A 15,896-nucleotide genomic window follows, 5' to 3' on the forward strand; every position below is an offset into this window, starting at 1 on the left:
GATGATATTCTAATTATATGACCAGCACCTGTACATGTATGATGTTGTGTCATACAATTCCGGGTGCCCACACACCGCTACAACAATTTTTCTTACATTTTTCCAGATTTCTTCTGCTACTACGTCAGTACGTCAGTGACATCCGGACAATCTCAATGCTGATTGGCTTTCGCGTCAATGTGTCATGCGGATTTTTCGTGTTTTCGAGTTGCTTCATTCACATCTGTTCGCATCTTTGAATTGACTTTGTATATAATCACGCCGTGCGAAACGCTCGCTTTGTGTTGTATGTGAACGCACCATTAGAGATCACATGACCAGCCATATGATACAAATATTACATTATTATTATTATTATCTAACTTATTTTTATAGTTTGTGTGATTAAATCACCAAAAAATACTTTGACCCTGTTTACCCCTGTATTTAGCATGATCAGTGGGAGGGCGAGGTTTCATCAAAAACTGTCGGTAGTTGTGACACCCCTACCAAAATGACGTTGTTTCAAGTTGAACAAAAGAAATGTCATGCGTCCATGTTGACAGGTGTCCCACTGAGATGAAGAGCCAGCGAAATCTACTGGGAAAATAAATCTATTTCGTGCACCTTTAATGTAGCACTGCAGTGCATTACTGACCCCTGCCTGATGTTTCATCACCTTATGTGCACCTGCTTGTGTCTGTTGTAGTTAAACAGCATGTGGAGCAGAAACTGGAGCAGATGGGTCGCTGTCAGGGCGTGAGGTTGCACACAGCACATGTGCTCTGCATGGACGCTATACTCAATGTGGGACTGGAGATGGGCAGCCATAACCAAGACTGCTGGCCGCATGTGTTCAGGTGAAACACTCACTAATCAACATGTTTGAAGGCAGTTTTCCCCAGAGTGAACAGACCCCGATGAAATCTTCGAAAAATATGGAGATTTAATACATATAAATGTACCTGCAGTAGTTCACAAGGACCTGACTCTCATGGCTTTTAGATTTTACTGAATAAGATTTTAGGTTAAAATGGAGTGCGTAAGGGAGCGTATATATTTTAGGTGCATGAGTATGCGAAAATCCTAATTGATGATAATTTCTCTTGATATTGTAATTGCGATTTCATTTTGATTAAAATAATTCACTTTTAAAAGCTTATTTCAGTGGATAAACTGCATTCCATATTATTTATATAGGCCACACATCTTAAACAAGCTGTGGTCTTAAATGACTTCATTACTGCTGTATACATCAGTAAATCAAAGCGAGTTGCCTAAATTATCAACTTCACACTGTTATTTATAAGAATAAAAAACAAAACAAAGCTGGAATTCAAATTGTGATGCAACATGAGTAGATGTACATGGATTGCTAACATTTTGCAGGATTTGTTAATTGTGGTAGCTTTATTGTAATCTCGATTATTTATTTGATTAATAGTGCATTTTAAAAGGTCCAGCAGTGTGACTAATGAATTGTTAAATATTGCATTTACTCTTTCAAGTAATGAGAGGTTACTAAAGATGCTGTTTAAACCTTGTGTTGTGTTTGTTTTGTGTTCCCGGTCTAAAATGACCGGCCCAATAAGTTTGTTTATAAATATCTCTTATTGAATTTATTATCACAAGATATTGCATTACATCTTTTTATCAACTTTTTTTAATATATTTTTTTAATTAAATTTTTTGTAATTTTTTTATATACATATACTAATATAAGGATAAATTGATCTGGGTTTATACCAGGCCAGTGGAGAAAATTACTTAATAAATTAATAATAAAATGACAAAATAGATGTCATTTTAAAGCTTAGAATCAATGGCAATAGCAATTCTTAAACAATGCTTTTTAATTGCTGAAAAATAACAACTGTTTTGTTCTCATCATTTGCAAATTTCTTGTCGCAACAGTTATATTCAGAGTTGGTAAAACCATAAAAAAAGATGAGATAGTCATGTGTTATATATCATTGGAAATGTCTCGATTAGAAGAATTCAATGAGCAAGTTTGTTTCGCTCCGAGGTCAAACTGCAGTGAGTTTTAGTGTCTAAAATTCCCACTGACACACAAAGATAATAAACAGAAGCATTTTTTTTTCACATTTTGCTTGATTACTTCCTGAAACATACAGATAACATAGATAATGACATATCGTTACTTACTGTGGACCATCCTGATGGAAAGACAATGCACAAAAGGGCGCTCGACACACATTGTGTGTGTTGTGTGTGATGGAGTTTGGCCAGGAGACATCATAGACACCTGTCCCCCCAGGGCCTCCGGCACTAGCTTACTTAAAGTTTTAATTTGTGTTTTAGTTGTAATCAGTTGAGGATGAAGGGGTTACTAGCCCCTCGCACCCGTCCAGAGCCCGCTTTTGGCCGCAAAAGCTCTGTGTGGTGCCGGACGGGCAACGTCGTGGGCAGCACCATGGGGGGGAGGGCCAATAGAAACTGTTCCCTCCCCGTTTTCTGTCATGGTGCTTTGTAGCCACCACAGCGGCCAAAAGGGGGCTCTGGACAGGGTGCGAGGGATGGTAACCCCTTCACCCTCATCTGATTACCACCCTGGGGGGACAGGCGTCTATGACATCTCCTGGCCAAACTCTTTCTGGCAGAGCCAGGAGACTGAATCCTCACCCTCGGGGCTCCTCCAGAAACAACAAAAAGCAGCTACGGATGGCCACGTGGAATGTTTGAACACTCACAGCGGAAGAGAGGCTGCCATTCCTCTGTCGGGAGCTGAAAGGTGGGTTACTTTGGGTTTGCCTTCCCATCAACCAGAGGCGAGGAGTAGTGGTCGTGGTTACTTATGCCCCCACCGAAGATGAACATCCATGGAGGGATGCGGGAAAGTCCGATGAGTCAGATGACTTCTATGAACTCCTGTCACAGGTGCTGGCTAAAGAGGCCCCTCGGGATAAAAATCATCATGTTGAGTGATTTCAATTCCCGAGTTGGTCAGGATGCTAGCACCTGGTCAGGAGTGATTGGAAGACATGGGCCAGACCAGCTCAATAACAACGGTAGGAGGCTGCTAGATTTTTGTGCAGCCCATGGGCTTGTAATTACTAACACACTGTTCCAGCATTGGTGCATCCACACAACATCATGGATGCATGCCGGGTCCAAGGAAGAACATCTGCTGGACTACATAGTGACGGAACAGCGGATGCGGGCCCATGTCCTTGACACCAGGACCTACTGTAGAGCTGATCTGCCCACTGACCATCGACTTGTCATCTGTAAGTTGCACTTGACATTCTTCCACTCCGGTGGTAAACCCAGGACCCCTTTCAAACCCATAGTGGCCTGGTGTAGGCTAGCTGATGAAAGTTGCATGCGAGAATTTCAGCATCGCTTGCAGCTGGGGTTGGCATCATCCCCCACTCCTCCGGATGTTGAGGGGAAATGGGCAAGGTTTAGGACTGTGGCTCGTGTAACTGCAATGGCAGTTTTGGGCACACGGTCCAGACCTCCTCAGAGACCCTGGCTGATGGAGGTGGTGTTCAGGCTGGCTGAGAAAAAGCGACAGGCCCACTCTCATCGTCTACAGCATCCCACGTCAGAGAATGAGGAGGCTTACCGCAGCCTTCGCTTGTAGGTTCAGAGAGCCGTGAGGCACTGCAAGGATGGTTGGTGGTCACGGGTTGCTGAGGAGATGGAGTCTGCCTCAATGGCCAACTATCACAAATCTCTCTTTAATTATATCAAAAAAGTTACTTGCATCACCACACCTATTACCATCATTAGGGGAAAGAACGGTGATCCAATCTCCGACCCCCAGGAACAGGTTTGCAGATTTTCTGAGCATTTCTGTGAGGTCCTGGGGGGAGGGGAAGTCCTTCAGCCTGGAAAACATTGTGGGACAAAGTGGGGATGACCTTGCTGGGGCTGCGGCTCCTCAAATATTGGAGGAAGAAGTCACTCCCTGTGGGTGGCTGGCTGAGGTGCCATCTTTGGAGGAAGTACTGTGGGCTATTCGGAGCTTGAGACCAGGAGACCAGGCGACCAGGCAGAGATGATCTCCCAAGCAAAATGCTAAGGGAGGGTGGCATTTGTGCACAGACTGTCCTACATGACATCATAACAACAGTCTGGTCCACTTGGCGGGTTCTGCAGGATTGGAAGGATGCCCTGTTGGTCCCTCTCTTTAAAAAGGGGGGCCGCACTGATTGTAACAACTATAGGGGCATCTCGCTCCTCAGAGTGCCGGGAAAGATCCTGGCAAGGATTATGCCAGGCATGCTGAGGAGAGGCTTGCGGAGCCCCAGTGTGATTTCAGGAAAGGGCGGTCTTGCACAGATGCCATAGTCTCTGTCCGTCGGCTACAGCAGAGGTGTAGGGAATTCCAGCAAGACCTACATCTCTGCTTCATTGACCTGGTCAAGGCCTATGATGCCATCAGTAGGCCTGGGCTCTGGGTTCTTCTTCGTGCTTTCGGAGTCCCAGACCCGCTGCTCGCGATCATTATGGACCTTCATGATGGCGAGTGGGCCCGGGTAAAACTACGTGGCCGGGAGTCGGAGCCATTCCCTGTTCACCTTGGAGTGCCACAGGGATGTCCTCTGGCTCCCACATTATTTAATATCTATTTTGACCACGTGGTTCGTGAAGCCTTCGATGGCTGTACCGGAGGAATTTCCATCTGGTACAGATATAATGGGAGGTTGATCGATGCCCGGGTGCGGTCAAGGGATGGCTCCCAATTGGTCAACCACATTATGTATACTGATGATCTGGTGATTGCTGCTCACTCAGAGGAGTTGGGGGCACTGCTGATGAACCTGGAGATTGCCACTAAGATTTGGGGCCTTACCATCAGCCCAACCAAAACTAAGCACCTGCATGGGTATTATGTACCATCGGACACTCCACCCCCACAGCTCCCAATTGCTGATGGGGCAGTTGTGGAGAGAGAGGAGTGTTTTCCATACCTGGGCAGTGTGCTTATGACCAGCTCCGGTTTGACAGCAGAGGTCTCACTCCGAATCAGTCGAGGGGCATTATCTTTTCATCGGCTGCGTAACGCTGTGTGGAAGCTACCCGGTTTGTCGCTCCACAAGAAGCTTCAGGTATTCTCGGCCACGGTCATTCCCTCCCTTCTCTTTGCTTGCGAAACGTGGACCCCCCCCAATGGAACATCTTCGCCGGTTAGAAACATTTAGGCTGGCCTGTCTAAGATCCATCCTGGGTTTAACGAGGCTGGATTGTGTGAGGAGCTCACAAATCTTTGAAAGATGTGGACAAAGTCCCATCAGTGAGCCGATGACTGGTACCAGCGATGTCAAGATCGGCCTCTTTGGAGAAGGCTTGTGAAGGACGCTACTGGCCAGTTGGAGGCAGTCGCCCTCCAACAACAATGGAGGGCAGAGCGCCGGGTGGCTAAAGCACAGCAAGTTGGCACAGGTGGTGCATCAGCAAGTCATCTCAGTCAGTCGACCCGTGTCACCTGTTGGATCTGTCCCGTGACCTCCTGCCAGCGGGCGTTCGACACTTCACGTGGCCTTAACGTGCACTTAGCCTGGCACAAGCGTCGTGGTGACGTCACCGCCACTTAGTGGCGAATGCCGGTTGTTGTTGTTGTTGTGTGTTGTGTGTCTGCACATGTCCAAGGACTTTGTGTGTGCAAGCTTTGCATGCTCATCTCAAGGATTGGGATGCTCCTAAACACTTATTTTTTCTGTATTCTGTAGTCTAATCCATTCATTTCCAAAGGCCAGTCATTTTTGACCGGGAGCACAACAAGTGTGACAAAGTTAAATAAAACCAAGACGATTTAAAGAAAATGGCCCAATATGAACAATGCCATGGAAATGTATAAAATATAATTAAATATGTAATTAAATAAATAAATAAATAAAGAAACAAAAGTTGTCTGGGTCAAAATGACAAGAACACAACATTGGGTTATAGAAACAGTATTGCATGTCACACCGCAGGACATGTCATCTACCGGAATTAAATGACTTTAATTTAGTTGAATATATTTTAATTAGTTCACATGTTACCCAGACCGCATGCACAGAAACTCTTGAATTGAAATTGAACTTGAATTTGTTTTGCTATTCCTCAGAGTGATAGAGTTTGTGAGTTCACTGGAACACACTCACTTCAGTGACGGAGGCTCCCAGCCACCCATCACTATAACGCAGGCGCAGCAGTCCGTGGCAGTGGACCTGGAGCTGGAGTTGAGCGTTGAGGCCAGTTTAGAGCTTGAGCTGGGGCTCAGTCATCCTGTCATCCAGCCCCTTACCATCCAGGAGCTGTTGAGAGAGAGCAGTCGCGGGAAAGGCTTCGATCTGCGCGGAGGCAGTCTGCTCACCGGCATCGGTGCGGCCAAAGCTGTCTGCACCCTCTCCACACAAGCTGACAGGTACTGGTCTCAGACTGCATCTCCCCACCATCTGTTTTTCACTTATCAAGTTTGAAAAACCTCCAAACACAGTCAAAAATGTATTAGTATATGTAGTTAAAAAAGTGTAGGAGTTATTTCAGTGTTTACACCATCATGTTTTGCCTTTTATAGTGATGATTTGCTCTTTATTTCATTTCTTTATGAAGCTGAGGGTGATCTGATGAAATGCAGGATGTGAACCTTAAGCACAATGTCCATTTGTTTACCACTGATCAGAGAACAGCTTTAATCTTTGTTATATAATTGACGGGACTGTGGACAATAAGATCACTGACAGATGTTCCAAAGATAAAAGTCCCATAGATCCACGTCAGAGTTTCTCATCCGATTCATAGAGGCTGTTAAGTTTAGTGTTTTAATGATGCAACGTTCTAGATTTAAATAAAAAGGTACGAAAGTCCGTACTCTATAGTAAACTGATAATGCTGTGATTAACGTCGCAGCAGCAGAGTGACTTTTATTACTTTTAATAAAAGCATAATAGAAATATTAAAGACAACATTGTATGATGCAAATATGTTTTCCTTCCACTGGAAGATATAGTCTCTGGCCTCCATGGGGGCTGTACAGTTACTGGGTGAAAAGGTGTTCAGCTGTGATTATATTGTATATTTGGACCTGAACTATCCATTTATTAATAAAATATTATCAATTCACCATTTTATTCATTAGGCCATACTTTTTCTCTCATTTAGATCACTTATGAAAATGTGTCTTTGTATGCCATGTTGTAACATGTTTCCTGCAGGTTGTTTGAGGATGCAGTGAGTAAACTCAATCTGGTGGGTCTGGTGGACTTCCTGCATCAGCTCAGAAAAGCATCACAGTCTCAACTCTTTGATTCAGTCACAGAAACCGGAGACTATTCCTTGGCCATGCCAGGTATGAAAGAGTATTGCCACTGATTGGTGTCCAATGACTTTTATTTTCTAAACAATAAAGACATGAATCCTATATTTATTTTTTAACCCTTCATAAATGAGCCCTACCTTTGGTCTTCCTGGTCATTTTTGACTGAAAAGAGCAAAAGTGTATGTTTATTTATTTATTTTAATGGTGATTATAATGATACAATTTCTTCTTCCCTGAAGTAATAATAATACAATTCTGCACTTCTTTTGTGATTTTGTGCTAGTTTGATCTTATTTACAGGTACATTTTTCAATTTTACCATTAATTTGCATATGCAAATAAGCACATTTATGAAACTTTAGTACAGTAAAAACCTACACTTCTATAAGTTGAAACATGAAGAAAATATGTGAATGTGACATTCAGATGCTTTCATCTGGTGAACAAAATCTAAACAACATGACCTGAAAATAATGCTGTGACTGTAATAACTAGATGTTCTGTGCAGTCTGATTGCTTGTTGTAATCTAATTTGATATTTTATCACATGTTATGCATTTGGATGTATATTTAGACATTAGAAAACTATTATTTGTCAAAGTTTAGTATTTGAAAATTGTCAGTTTTTGCAGTTAACAGAAATGAAAATTCAATTAGAATATAAAACATAAGAATCAGAGTAAACATTTTCTTTCTATAGCATCCATGACTGTGTGTAGTTATGATGGCATGTACTGTATCTTGCAGACAGTTTATGTTTGAATTTTTTGCCCTGTATGTTGGTTTTAATGTCTCATGGGAGACAGTCCGCACACGTTTATTACTCTGTGTGTGTGTGTGTGTGTGTGTGTGTGTGTGTGTGTGTGTGTGTGAGCGTGTATTTATCACTTTGTGGGGACCAAATGTCCCCATAAGGATAGTAAAACCTGAATTTTTTGACCTTGTGGGGACATTTTGTCGGTCCCCATGAGGAAAACAGCTTATAAATCATACTAAATTATGTTTTTTGAAAATGTAAAAATGCAGAAAAGTTTCTGTGAGGGTTAGGTTTAGGGGTAGGGTTAGGTTTAGGGGATAGAATATAAAGTTTGTACAGTATAAAAACCATTATGTCTATGGAAAGTCCCCATAAAACATGGAAACACAACATGTGTGTGTGTGTGTGTGTGTGTGTGTGTGTGTGTGTGTGTGTGTTTTGGTGGTTTAAGAGGAAATGTTTTTAGGTAGTTACAAGGGTATTTTGCTATAAAGGTGGTTTATGAGAACGTCACTTTTGTCCCCATAATTCAAACAACTTAAAAAAACATACCAAAAGTTTATTTCAAAATGTAAAAATGCCAAAGGTTTGTGTGAGTGCGTGCGAGCGCGTGTTTGTGTGTGTGAGTGAGTTGTGGGTGTGTTATTGTCTCACCCAATTGTCAGCATTGTGGCTGATTTATTGGTTATGTCTTATGGTCTCACCAATTAATTTAGGTGTGTGTGTTTTGCACACTGGATGTTTTATAGTCTCACTCTTTAATTAATTAATTGATGGTTTTTGACAGATCCAAAAAAAATAGCTTGAAGACCATAGGAGGGTTAAATAACTATTTAGATGTGTTAGATAAACAGTTGTTACTTAAATTAGCATAAAAAGTGAATTTAGGCTAAATCGGAAGCCTTGTTAACCATTATTATGAAGTGTTATTATTTTACTAGAACCCTATCCTAATTTTATTAATATGCTTATTTAATTGGTTTAATGTTTATTTCTAAAAAATATTAAAATCACACAAATAAGGATGTAAACTGTATTCAGATTAGATATGTTAAATAAAATGTTATCCAAAATAAAATTAGCACAGCATTAAATGTTTCTAGCTTTATACACTTAAAATATCAGTACAGCTTTATTTTTTATAGATTCTATTTATTTCATTATTTTTATATATATATATATATATATATATATATATATATATATATATGCTAGAAATAGTAACATGTGCATATGAAAAGGTCTAGATGAAATACTTTATTTGTTGTAGTGAAAATGCACTCTGTGATTTGGAGACTTGTACTTCATCAATTGAAAATATTCTAAATGTATGAAAAAATAAAACTGGAATTTTCATGATCAGTTGCACTATTGGTGCTAAAAGTTAAAAAAAAATGTATTGTTTATAAAAAAATTAATCATTTAATATCTCATATAATATAGCTTGACCTCTTGAGGTGGAGAAACAACTATTTGCTTTTGAGTTTCAATCCTTAATTTGTACCCTATTCGTGTAAAGAGTCTATTGCTTTCAAATTTGACACATGCTCAATACTCATGCGGTGTCATATTAGTGCCTTTTGCAGAAATATACAGCACATATTTGGCATGAATAAGACCTATCCAAGACCCTGTTCCCTTCAACTTATTGGGTTTTCATCACAGGGGAGGCCAAGTCTACGCAGGACAAAAGCAGTGCTCTGCATCTCTTCCGGTTAGGTGAGGCCATGCTGCGCATCGTGAAGAACAAGAGCAGACCACTGCTGCACATGATGAGAGCCTGGAGCGTGGTGGCACCTCACCTGGTGGAGGTATCAAAAACAGCTCTTATGTAGTTAATACATTCACATATATTGTAGTGTCATTTTTTTATGTAATGCTTGACAGCAAACGTTGCCAAAGCAATGTGGCATTCCAGTGATGTGACAGAATTGAGAAGTTTGACTGTAAACCATTGAGCAACGGTAACATGCAAAATCTACCGAGAGAGCGCAACAATTGGGTTCTTGAAGTAAAATTGCCACACTTGTATATCAAATAATGAACATATTCACACAACATGGGCTAATGGTATTCAACTTACATTTGTAAGGTTCTGTCTTCACTGACACTTCACTTATTTACAAATGTTTTGTCAGACTAGCAACGAAGCCAGGTAACTGTGCCCCTTCCACTACGTATGAAAGCCGTGACGGTTTTTTCATCCGTGTACTCGTATTACTTGTTGTTTTGTTGCAGTTTCAGTGTTAACGTACTACTCACACTACTTCACTATACTACAAAATGACGTAAAATGTTGCAGAAATATGTGGTTTGAGATGTACCTAATGTTTTTTGTTTTTTTCTGATTAACATATTTTATTGATTCATACAGTTAACAAAGATCAGCTAAATATATATTCGCAGAATCAATATTTAACCCCCACTATTAACCTTCCCCCTCCCGATCCCCAACCCCACCCTGACCCTCAACAAACATCCCTGTGGTCACACATGAGCATACACACACACACACACACACACACACACACATACACACACAAATATATATATATATAATAATCACACACATTTAAAACTATACTTCTCTCTCCAATGCCCCTCCCCTAGAGCCCTCCAAGAATGCCAAATAGTTGCCCCATTTCCCTTCAAATGAATCCATTGAATCCAGTTTGGTTGCTTTGGAAACCTGGCTGGAGTCACTCAGCACGCACTGGATTCAAACTCACAACTCCAGTGGTGGTAGCCTGCATATTTACTCCCTGATCTACCCAGGCCTCTGCCTCTGCATTTTTAATATTCCCTTCCAACTTCACATGTTCTCATGCTTTGGATTGCCCACAGATGATACTGAGGATCATTTGGCCTCCATATAAACACTTATTTCAGTCTTTAACATTTATTGGAGTTCACGATTTTGCAAAAGGAATACATTAAAGCACCAACTATATTATTTCCTTTTCTGCATAAGCGGCAACACCTCTAAACACACCAGGGGGTGTTCTGAGACTGAAATGTTTCCCATTGAGCAATCAGCAACAGATGAAATGAGGGTCGTTGATATCAAAAAATATCTATTCTAGAGTAAATCTTATGAAAGCAAAAGCTTACCATACCACTGTAGTAATGCACTAGTGAGCCATGATTAATTTATTCTGTAAGTGAAAGTGTCCTCTAATTGGGGTTATCGAGATCAAATAAGTAATATTCGGCTGGTCATGTGATCTCAGCATGTCGGCCCCTATGAGGTCGCCCAGCGGCATGCACAATAAGATGTGTGCACATAATTTAGCACTATTCGCGTCTTTACGGTTAAAATTTTGAATGAGGAAAACATTACTGAGTGCACCTTTTGAATTTAATTATTCACAGGCGGCATGCCACAAGGAGCGTCACGTATCCCAGAAGGCTGTGTCGTTCATTCATGATGTTCTGATAGAGGTTATGAGCAGCTGGGCAGAGCTCCCACACTTTCACTTCAACGAAGCTCTCTTTAGACCCTTCGAGCACATCATGCAACTGGAGCTCTGCGATGAAGACGTACAGGATCAGGTAAGATCAAATCATATTGTGACATGACTACATGATTTCAAAGATGTGAATGAAGCTTACAACTAAAAATAATTTATTTATTTATTGCATTTAACAATAATAATGTAAACTCAATGGGGTCACACGTAAGGTACAAGAAGCTGAAGGTAAATACACATGGCCTGAATAGGTGCATGGCTCCCTCATGGAAAAATAAAAGGTGGAAAGAAACACTAAAGCAAAATTGGGGGGTCAAGACATTTCAGAATTGTTTAAAACATTGTGTTTGGATGTGTTAGTGGGTTGCGATCCAAAAATGGGTCTTATGTCTCTTCTGATTGAATAGTGGACACCAGCGCCGCCTTTAATTGCTGTCTGTCGTTTAATGCAGGTGATCACCTCTATTGGCGAGCTGGTGGAGATGTGTTCTACTCAGATCCAATCTGGCTGGAGACCGCTGTTTAGTGCCCTCAGAACTGTACACGGCAACAAGACGGACATAAAGGATTACCTGATAGGAGAATATTCAATGGGTATTTGTGCTATTCAGTTTCAGAAGTTCAGAATCAGTTTTACTCTGAATATATATGTCATATATTAAAACAATTAGCCACTTGAAGGCATTCCACTTTGCAATGTGACTAAGAACACTTCTGGACCGTCTTGAGTGGTTTTGTGCTTAAATAACTCAATGTTTACTAAATAGTTGCATTTGTTATTAATAGAAAAAAGAGGTTATATAGTGCATTGGCCTATCTGTAGGCTGTTTATAACTTGACACATTAATATAGGGGTGTTTCTTTGACTTCAGGCACTTTTAGCACTAAAAGTAAAGTCTTGATTAAACTTTTTTTATACTGTCACTAGTTTGTCTACTAACAATGTCCAACAGTGTATCTACATGCATCACAGGATATTTGTGTCATTTTATTTCTGAGAGTCATGAAAATTCCAACCGATATATTTTAAATAAGTGGCAAGAAGAGTGGAATATGTGCAAGAACAACAAGTTGTATGTAATTCATCCGGAAATTTCAAACAGACTTTTTATCAATTTTAAAACAAGATTTGATCAAGTGGTCTACACCAGATGTCGTATAGGTCACGCAAATCTGACCCATGCCTTTTTGCTTAAAGGTGAAGACCCAACCCTATGTATGTTTTGTAATATTCCCTTATCTGTCAAACATATTTTACTAGATTGTCCTGGTCTTAACACAAGTAGAATGCTCTTTTATGAAGTTACCTCGTTAAAGGACTTATTTAATGAGATTGTGCCTGAAAAGGTTTTGGATTTCTTATCATATATTAATCTTAAAAACAATATTGTATAATATGACTTGCTATTCATATTTGTTTTGTTTTTATTGTATTTATATGATATTTGTTTTTTGTAATTGAATTCTTGCCATGAAAATAGCTTTGATCGCTGACATGGCATTAAATAAAACATACTACTACTACTACTACTACATGAAAATTCCAACCACAGTGTCATTTCCTGCACATCTCAGTTCTTTATAGTGTTTATTAGAATTCTGTGCTGAAATGACACTGATGGATCTTTATATGACACTTTGATGACACTTTATCGTACTGCAATTCTCTGTTGACCTCTCTCATCAACAAGAAATTTCCATCTGCAGAACTGCTGCTCACTGGATGTTTTTGGCACCATTCCGAGTAAATTCTAGAGACTGTTATGTGTGAAAATCCCAGAAATACTCAAACCAGCCCTTCTGACACCAACAATCATGCCACAGATCAAATTTTTCCCCATTCTGATGGTTGATGTGAACATTAACTGAAGCTCCTGACCCATATCTGCATGATTTTATACATTACACTGCTGCCACACGATTGGCTGATCAGATAATCACATGAATAATATGTGGCCAGTGGGTGTTTGTAATGATATTTCAGAGTTTAATGTTGAAAGTCTGGGTCTGGGACAAGGCCAAACACTGAACATCTATACATAAAAAGTTTCCAATTCCATTTTAATAAGATCTTTATATTACAAAACAGTTTAATTTAAAATTATATAATCGTTTTAATACAAATCAACCTCTGGCACATTAAAGTGCCTAAAGTTTGAAGAAACACCCATAGAATATATCAAATCGGATACTTGCTAAATTATTGTTGCCCTGACATCTCTCAATCACATTCCCATAATTACTGATTGAATAAACTCTCAAAATATTTCATCAATGGCTTTAATGTAAAATTCATTCCTTCTGCTTTTTTATTTCTGAATGCAGGGAAGTCACAGGCACCTGTGTTTGATGTGTTTGAAGCCTTCATTAACACAGACAACATTCAGGTGTTTGCCAATGCAGCGACGGATTACATCATGTGCCTTATGAAATTTGTCAAGGGTTTAGGTGAGCTGCTCTTATGTACTATATAAGCCGTGTATTTCAGTCATGACAGCTCTCTGGATAACTTTAAGGCATTATTATGGATATGACAAGTTGCTAGGGTTTGGTTTTGGCAGATTAGATCTGAGATGCTGCTGCAGAGCAAGTATGAAGACTTGCCTCTGCTAGAACTTGCAGACATGAGAATATAGGACATTTTTCAAAGTTGTCGTTTTTCTGAATGATGTGGTTTAATTAGGGCTGTCAATTGATTAAACATTGTAATGGAATTACATGATTAATTAATCACGATTAATCGCATATACAAATATTTGCTGAGAAAGCCCTCATATAAGAATAATTCAATATATAATGATTATACATATTAATATCAATATATAATTATACATAGTTATCTTTAAATATTGAAAAATTATATATATATATATATATAATAAAAAATATTCAGATAATTAAAATGCATTACATTCTTGTGGCAGAAGAGTAAATCATTAAGACAATACAAAAAGCGGCTTTAGAATATAATGTATTGTTTACTACCATATTATTGAACATAAGTCAATCATTGACACACAGTTCACAGCAATCCATTACACAAGTGAATTTGTCAATCAGTTTGAGATTTATTATGAGGGCTTGTTTTAAGAGCCCGTTCAATTTCATTAATTTGTTTTATTAATGCTTACAAAACTTTTACATCTAGAGTCAAGAGGTATATTAAAACAAACAACAACATCAAAAAGGAAAATAATTATAAACAGTTTAAATAAAAATATCAAATTGTTTACATATTTCAATACACTTTACAGCTTTCTTGTTACTCAAATTGGAAATTGTTCTTAGTTATTGCTGAAAACTAATGGTTTATAACCACCATACTTACAATTATGAATACTTAACTTTGCCAACAAAAACAGAACATTAATCAAATAATATTCCTTTTGAAGAGACAGGTCATAGCTAAATAAAAATGAATAAAACATTTTCAAAACAAAGTTGTAAGCTGGGAATAATATGAACTAATTCACATTTTATCATCAAGGAAAAAACTGTCTAATCTAATACATTTATAGAACTATGAAATTAATCAGATGAAACTATCAAATGAAAACATAAAAATTACTTTTTAACGTACAATTGCATTATATTAACTAAAGTGCCTCTATGCAGATCCTCAAAGCACAATTTAGAACACGACATTGGAGTTTTATTTTTTAGTTGTTTTTTGATGTGTCAAATACGGTACTGTACAGCAGAGCATCACTTTTATTAATGAAAGCACTGATGATAAACTTTTTAGTACAACAGAAATCTTGCTTGTGACATTTAGCTTAAATATAATGTAATTACTCTAGTTAAATTGAGCTTTTATATTCGTAGAAAAACATTTAAGCACTTTCAGTTTGTGTGTTTATGAAGACAGCTTCTTACCTCCGGATAAACAGTATAACTTAATGTGCTTATTTAACCGCAAAAGTTTGCGATTGAATTATATAAATATATGGTCTGCATGTGCTGCACACTTCAATGATAATGTAATTGTTTTAATTGTTATGAAAACTCGAAATCATGTAAAAACACTAAAGTTGTGCATTTTGGATGGGTTTTTGAGTGTTTAGACCTTGTTATTTTTAAATATTTCTCAAATACTGAACCAATCCTCATAAATTATATACTGTTTGAAAGCTTAAAGTCTCAAAAATCAAACTGTGCTGTCCCTTTAAAAAACAAACAAAAAAAAACATGAAATTCCAACTAATTATTCATACTTATTCATCCCTGGTTGAAGAGAAGATGTTTCGTCTCAAGTTATGCATTTAGATATGTATTTAAACATTATCAAATACTTTTTTCATCAGTTTTTGCAGACTCAACTGTATTTTCAGTAAACCTGAGCTGTTACTTACAGTTGATGATCCCAATAAAAATGAGCCCAAACACAATGTACCACGATGCATAGATGTTGAAATAG

At 38.8% G+C, this 15,896-nt stretch overlaps 1 protein-coding gene across 2 annotated transcripts in view; it reads left to right on the forward strand.

Moving 5' to 3' along the window:
* The window catches only part of arfgef3 (ARFGEF family member 3), a 79,528-nt gene that overhangs the window by 34,895 nt on the left and 28,737 nt on the right, over window positions 1-15,896 (forward strand). For both annotated transcript variants that reach the window (XM_052089441.1, XM_052089440.1), the window contains 7 exons: window positions 689-839; window positions 6,059-6,358; window positions 7,149-7,282; window positions 9,675-9,820; window positions 11,382-11,561; window positions 11,932-12,073; window positions 13,805-13,927. In XM_052089441.1, the coding sequence (XP_051945401.1) occupies window positions 689-839; window positions 6,059-6,358; window positions 7,149-7,282; window positions 9,675-9,820; window positions 11,382-11,561; window positions 11,932-12,073; window positions 13,805-13,927 (1,176 nt within the window). The remainder of the gene's footprint in view (window positions 1-688; window positions 840-6,058; window positions 6,359-7,148; window positions 7,283-9,674; window positions 9,821-11,381; window positions 11,562-11,931; window positions 12,074-13,804; window positions 13,928-15,896) is intronic.

This window comes from Xyrauchen texanus, chromosome 24 (genome assembly GCF_025860055.1).
Source record: "Xyrauchen texanus isolate HMW12.3.18 chromosome 24, RBS_HiC_50CHRs, whole genome shotgun sequence".
In the NCBI taxonomy this organism is placed as follows: Eukaryota; Metazoa; Chordata; class Actinopteri; order Cypriniformes; family Catostomidae; genus Xyrauchen; species Xyrauchen texanus.